The 7,334-nt window shown below is 43.3% G+C and overlaps 1 protein-coding gene across 1 annotated transcript in view; it reads left to right on the forward strand.

Annotated features, from left to right (window-relative positions):
• Positions 1-7,117, forward strand: part of HS6ST3 (heparan sulfate 6-O-sulfotransferase 3) — a 682,367-nt gene extending 675,250 nt beyond the window's left edge. The window contains exon 2 of the mRNA XM_036457361.2: positions 1,992-7,117. Within this exon, the coding sequence (XP_036313254.1) occupies positions 1,992-2,700 (709 nt within the window). The 3' untranslated portion in view covers positions 2,701-7,117. The remainder of the gene's footprint in view (positions 1-1,991) is intronic.
• The last annotated feature ends 217 nt before the right edge of the window (positions 7,118-7,334 follow it).

Consider the following 7,334-nt stretch of genomic DNA (forward strand, 5'->3'; position numbering starts at 1 on the left):
ATATTCAACCATAGTAATATCTCTGAGCAAAACTTTGTCAACATTTCTTTGTGGAGCCCAGAAGCTGTGTCAGTCGTTTTCTGCTCTCTCTACTGACCTATTGGGAAATTTTCTCCCACTGATGGAATTGTCATTCTGTCACAGGAAAAGACAAACAGAGTAATGGAAAGTGTTGGCTGGCAAAAGCAAGGGCTCAGGCTGGCCCGTCTGGGGCAGTTCCAGTAAATTTCGTCTCCTAATATAATGGGAAATGAGTGTTACTTAAGATTTTGAAGTTTCATTAGCACACTTCAAAATTATTTGGCTAGACATTCAAAATAACTGAATATAGTAAATGTATAATTTGAAATATTATAGTTCCTCAATCTTTATGCTGTTTCTAACAACATAAAAAAACATTGTACCCTTAAATTCCTTATTTTTGTCAGGGCTTTTATTAGGTATGCACTAAGAAAACCACACAACAGTTTAGTTGGCCAAGTGAAGTGTAGTGCTCTTTTTAGAATGTTTCAGGACACTTTGCCCAGGAGAATGCTGAGTGTTACACCTGTTGACAAAGTGCTGGGGTGGGCAGCCCATTCCACTGGTAACTGCTGAAACTATGAGAAGGATTTTTCTCATTATGAACCTATTTTTGTTTTCTTTAATGCCTACTACTGTGTCTTTTTCTGCTGACTTCTCCAACTCTCTTTTTGTCCTTTCAATCCAGAGGTGTCCTGATCTTTGCCTCATCATTCTGGAGCGAATCATTTATAGAATACTAAAGGCTAGGTGCATGATATTTGTGCACTCAGAGGGGGTCCCTCAGCCTGGCCTGTGGCCTCTCACAGTCTGGGAGCCCTTGGGGATGTCTGACTGCCAGCTTAGGCCCTCTCCCCTTAGTGCTGCTGCAGAGGTTGGAGCGGCTCGCACCACTGCCGCTGCACTCGCCAGCTATGAGCTTGGCTTTGGCTGAGTGGCCTACCCTTGTGGGAGGGCACTGACCACCAGGGGGAAGCTCCTGTATTGAGCGTCTGCCCATTGGTGGTAAGTGCATGTCATAGTGATCAGTTGTTCTGCCATTCGGTCAATTTGCATATCAGCCTTTTATTATATATGGTACTTCTTTTCAAAGTTTCATTGAATGTCTTTAAATAAGACCTGTAATTATAACCACAGCACCTGACAATTAATCGCATTTTTGTTTTTAAAATATCAGTCTGGTGCACAGGAAAGCACAGGGGCTATGAAATCAAAGAGGCCTAGATTCTATTATTGCATGTCAAGTTTTAACTTGCTCTAGGATCTTGGGTTACATTTTTCACCTTTTTCAGTCTCTGTGTTCTCAGTTTCATTAAAAAAAAAAATCTCATTTTACAAAGTTGTATTCAGGATTATCTGTGTCAATATCCATAAACTACCTAGTATAGTTTCTGGCACATAATAGTTGCTCAGTAAATATTAATCTTCACATACAGCTCATCCTTCCCAATCCCATATCCCTTATAATCTAGAACAGCAGTGTAAACAGAAAAACAGAAGCCTTCCTTAGCTTCCAGCTTTGCCCTTTCTATGCCCAGGACCTTGGACAAATCACTTTACCTCCTTGCATGGTTCCCTAACAAATAGTCTCATGTCTACTACAAAAGTTTGTTTTAAGAATCAAATAGATATTGGATTGGTAATAAATTTCAAATATCATGATGTCAGCTATTGTAATTGCTGGTAGTAACTTATCAGTGAATAATTGCTGAGTGAATGAATGATCTATTCCCCTACTTCTCCCTCCCCACACTAGAGGAGGGAGGAAAAGTTCAGCAAACTTACTATTGAAAACTGGCTCACATGTGCTTATGGAAATATGCACATATGGGAACATTTGCCTTCATCAGTGCAAATCCTGGAAAACACTCTCACATGAACATCTGGCAGAAGAGCCATTGACAACAGAGGTTCAGAATCCCAGAGTCATAGTTGTCGATGACTGACACTCTTCCTTTCATTTCTTCCAGGAATTTCTATTACATCACGATGTTGCGTGATCCAGTGTCCCGTTACCTGAGCGAGTGGAAGCATGTCCAGAGAGGGGCCACATGGAAAACCTCTCTCCACATGTGTGATGGGAGAAGCCCCACCCCCGATGAGCTACCTACCTGCTACCCTGGGGATGACTGGTCTGGGGTCAGCTTGCGCGAGTTCATGGACTGCACCTACAACCTGGCTAACAACCGCCAGGTGCGCATGCTGGCGGACCTCAGCCTGGTGGGCTGCTACAACTTGACTTTCATGAACGAGAGCGAAAGAAATGCCATCCTGTTGCAGAGCGCGAAAAACAACCTGAAGAACATGGCCTTCTTCGGGCTCACCGAGTTCCAGAGGAAGACACAGTTTCTCTTCGAGAGGACATTCAACCTCAAGTTCATCTCTCCCTTCACACAGTTCAACATCACGCGGGCTTCCAATGTGGACATCAACGATGGTGCTCGCCAACGCATCGAGGAGCTCAACTTCCTGGACATGCAGCTGTACGAGTACGCAAAAGATCTCTTCCAGCAGCGCTATCACCACACCAAGCAGCTGGAGCACCAGAGGGACCGGCAGAAGAGGAGGGAGGAGCGGAGGCTGCAGCGGGAGTCTCGGAGCCACCGGTGGCCCAAAGAGGACGGGAACACAGAGGGGGCCGTCACTGAGGACTACAACAGTCAGGTGGTGAGATGGTGACCCCCTGCCTCTCCTCCCGGTGGCGTTACCTTGGAGACGCTTGGGCCATTCTGAGGACATCTGGCTGTTGGTGGCCCGATGTGGAGACCTGCTTCCTCTTTTCCTTCCTCTCTATCCAGCTGGAGAGAATTGGTCTTGTTCTTTTCTTCCTGACATTTCCTATCTGTGATTTGGAGTAGGGTAGGAATGCATTCAAGACAGACCACTTCAGAAGGTCAAGGAGAGAAGCACCAAAAAGGAAACAGTGTCCTTGCAATCTCCTTGGCACAGCGCAGGTTACACCATGGGTGGCTGGACCCACAGAGGCAGACATGAAAAGCCAAACCCTGGCTTGGATGTTCTGCTGAAACTGGGCTGTCTCTGTAATGGAAATACTGGTTGGTTTAAAGAGAGAGAAAAAGAAGTCCCTTTCAAGTCCTTTGATGAGGTTTTAGCCAACCCTTACTTTGCTGTTGGCTGTCGTCTTTGAACTCTAGTTGAATGGGGTTTAAATCAGAAGAAGAGAAATGTGTTTTGTTGCCGTCTTTTAAAACGAAAGTATCCTACTAGTGACCATCACTAGAGACTCACATCCGGCAAAACCCTGCATCCCAGCCCTGAGCCATGTTTCCTTCCCCACATTTCAGGGAACTGCAAGTGGATTCAGGTCAGGGTGCCCGTGGCCCCTGAGAAATGAACGTTGGCAGGGGCATTTGGGAGAAAATGTGCTTATTAACCAATGCCAATGGAGAGAACTCTTTACCGAGTTGTATTTTCAATGTAAGAAATGAATGATAAGAGGGGTTGGGGTGACGTTGGAGGATAGATACATGTCTACCATTTCCGAACTGGTTACAGACCTTAGGTGTTTGTGTGTGTGTTTTTAAAGAACATTTCCAAGTTTTACCTCTTTGGAGCAGTCATCTTCTCTGATATGGTACTGCCTACTGCCATGTCTGAAATGTTACTATCACAGAGGGAAAGACATTTGAAAAGAATTTGGCTTGAAGAATATGAGCTAATGGTAGGTATCAGGTATACAAAACATAGTCGAGGTCCTTAAATAAATAATTTTGATTTAGGCCAGGAGATATGGAACACGATGGGGCAATTATCCTGGTAGTTTAAAAAGACTCTATCTCCTCAAATTTTAAATATTTCTAGCCTGGTAACTTTTTCCTCTCCACGTGGTCTTTACCTGTTGTTAGATTCTGGCTACAGCTGGCGCTGGCTAGATTGTGTAAAACTGAACCCCCCAAAATGCACAGCCTTGCTGAATGTTTCTTATGTTCACTTTTTCCCAATCACAACGATGATAACACAATGCTTTTGAATAATAAGGGGAGAAATATGTGGGAGGAAATCACGATCCCTTGCCTACCTACCAATCAGAAGGAGGATCAGAGTGAGCAGTAAGTTTCACAACAGATTTATCTGATCAATCCCCTCAAGGAGCTAAAAGGCAAAATGAGTGAAAACTCCTTAATCAGATTGAAAAGCCTATTTCATTGATATCCAACATGTTTGATGTGTAAGCCAGCTTTGTATAAGCCGCATCTCATCCTCCAGAATACTCTCTCTGGGGTTGAGAGTCAATCAACCCACAGGCATTCATGGATTGACTGCCTGCACGGAGGGAAGCTGGTGCCTCTGTCAAAGGAAGGCCTAGAAGAGTCTCATACACTCTTCTCTCACTTCCCTTGGCTTCATCTGTCACGTGAGGGAAGGCATTTTGGGGGACTTCCCTTTGGCCAGGAACTGTAGGAGGCCCTTTTCATACTTTAAATGCATTCACAACCAAGTATATATTATTAGTCCCAATTTCATAGGTGAGTATAGTGAAACCCACTGACAAAATGTAATTTTCTCCTGAATTGTATGCTAGGTCTGGCTGACTGCAAAGTACAATCTCTTTGGATTCCATCATGATTTCCATATGGGATAAAAGCTTTCAGCCAATCATGCAAGAATCCAGCCATTATTGCTCAGAAGCATATGCCTCTATCCCATATGGGTGACACAACTGGGACAGCCCTAAGGTGGCCAGTGACCCAGAGCAGAGCCGTGGGGCCTTGAGTGAGTCCAGCCCATCAATAAACTGAGAAACGGATGATTTTTTTAATCAATTGTACTTTTTCAGCCATTCATGAGGGTGAGTTAAAGGGGCCAAGTACATATTGCTTATTATTTGGTAGAGATGAGGCTCACAAAATATTAATGTTTTCTTTTCTGATGAGTTGTTCCTAAGGTAGGGAGGGAAGGAGAATTGCAGCTGGGATTAATGAAAAGAAGCTCGCTCTCTCTTCACATTTTGGTGTTAACATCCAATGTTCTGCCGAGGATGGCACGTCTGCAAATTACCCTCTGCCTGCTATTGCCACACACACACACACACACACACACACACACACACACCACCCCACAATGATCGTCTAGTCTTTTGTCATGTGGAAAATCAAAACAAGTTGGAAAGCATTCAGATTGTTTCCTTTAAACTCACTTTAAGTTTTTGGCAGGGAATTCGTGCATAGCTGAGACTTGGAGGCAGCCTCTGCTAACTTCACTGCTCCTTAGGCACCTCAGGATTGATATCAAAAGGCTTCCATGGCCTTGCTGCTAACGGCGTGATGTATGGTGCTCCACTGGAGACCAGCTATTGGGATGTTCAGAGGAGAAACCATCTCTCTGTGTTGGCCCGAGGCCAGCGCTGAGCAAATTAAAAAGCCCGACAAGGGCTTTCTCCCTCATATCATTTCATTCTAAAGCAGCACACTTGTCATATCCCTGGGGTCCTATGTTGATAGAAATGAAGAAGTGGGGATGCGGTTTGTTCTCCAAAAATTGACTGCACACCTACATGCTGAGTGAAGCTCGGGAAAGGGATGCCAACAAAAGGCATGTGGGCCTAAGGATCCAGGGGAAGTTGTCAGCCTTCAGATCCCAAACCAAATCAATTCCAGATACATTAGTGTTAAAAGCCTGAAGGAGGGGAAAGAGAGAGAGAGAGAGAGAGAGAGAGAGAGAGAGAGTTCCCCAGGGAGTGCCACATCCTATTGATGCCTGCAACTCTGAGGTAGACATTCCTTTCCTTTTTTTTGGCCATGGCAGCCCCAGTAATGAGACTGAGATTAGGTGTCTGTGTGTGTATCTGTGTATGTTTAAATGATTATTATCATTATTAAGGACTATTCTGCCTCATTTATTGGCAGCCTTCTCTTGGTAACCAGAGAAAAACCTGCCCTGAGAATTATCTGGAACCCCTTTATAATAATTAATATCATTAGCAATTAGTTTTAGGCAGCAGTTAAAAGATATCACACCCAATGTTAAAATTCATAAAAACATGTTTTGTTTTTTTATCATCTAAAGGAAGTAACTGTCATACACAGTTTGATCGATGGTTTGAAAAATGAGGATTTGTTCAGAAGTCTGTAGAGAGATAGTATGGGAGAGAAGGCCTACCAGACAGACCTGGCAAGGAGGCAAGCATCGATCATAAAGTAGGATCTATAAGAAGTTTATTGGATAGGTTTTCCATTTGGCTGTTTAAACAAAGAAACTCAACATGTTAGTGACTTCAATGAGATGGGAGAATCGTTGTCTCACTTAAAAGACAAACTGGCTTGACAGCTGGTGTGTGGCATTGCCAGAGACCCAGGCACTTTCTTGCTCTTTTGTCCTCATGGGCAGATTCCATCTCCTGGTCCAAGATGACTGCCGCAGCTCCTGCCATCTCATCTACATTGAAGACAACAAAGAAGGGAAATGGAAGGCAGTTGCACACATCACTAATAGCCACATCTTATGGGCTAGCTCCTAGCCATTAGCTACATTTAGCAGCATAGAAAGGCATGAAATGTCTTTATGTTATTGGTTGCTATGTGCCTTGATATGAAGGTCCTATTATTCAGTGAAATAATGTCAAAATTAATACTGGTAAAATTATTAGTCTCTGACACAAAGGGGAATAAAAAAAGACATCAAGTGCTTTTTGATGTCATCTATAATGTCATAGGTTTTTCAATAGATAAAAGTTCATAATTCTATATACCATTTAATGTTTTAAAAAAATTTTTACCTTTAGTATCTCATTGATCTTTACTACATTCTTATATGTTAAATAGGACCTCTGTACATTACCCCTTAGGTAGTTTGACATGGAAATTCAGAGATGTTGAGAGATTTTCCAAAGATTACAATTTACTAACAAGAAAGTTGCTCGGAGGCTCAGTCTTTTGAGTTGGAGTCTTTCCGGCTGTTTTGTGCTGCTCAGCATCAGATTTGGGGTTGGGAATTGAAAGAAATATGAATCTAAACCATTATTGATTTATACTTTCCCTTACCTTTTCGTGGAATTGCAGTGACTTAGATAATGCCAAGGAGACTGGCAGAGTTGGCCCATAAACCCCTCTGTCTAGTGAGGGAGCCTGTTAATAGGGGTGAAATGGCCAATAGGGGTGAATTGTCAGTGTTGCAGGGGCAACTGGAAAGCACAGGCACTCAAACACTTCCTGCTTATGCTCACCCCATCCAACCCCAAACCTACTCAAGGACAAGGCTGAGGGATGTGCTTATACCTCTGTGTTAGAAGCTCAGTGTTAGGAATATTTACAATCAGTAGCAGCCTAAATACTGAAGCTTAAGGGGTGATCAAT

The sequence above is a fragment of the Pipistrellus kuhlii genome, unplaced genomic scaffold (assembly GCF_014108245.1).
Source record: "Pipistrellus kuhlii isolate mPipKuh1 unplaced genomic scaffold, mPipKuh1.p scaffold_m20_p_3, whole genome shotgun sequence".
NCBI classification, from domain to species: Eukaryota; Metazoa; Chordata; class Mammalia; order Chiroptera; family Vespertilionidae; genus Pipistrellus; species Pipistrellus kuhlii.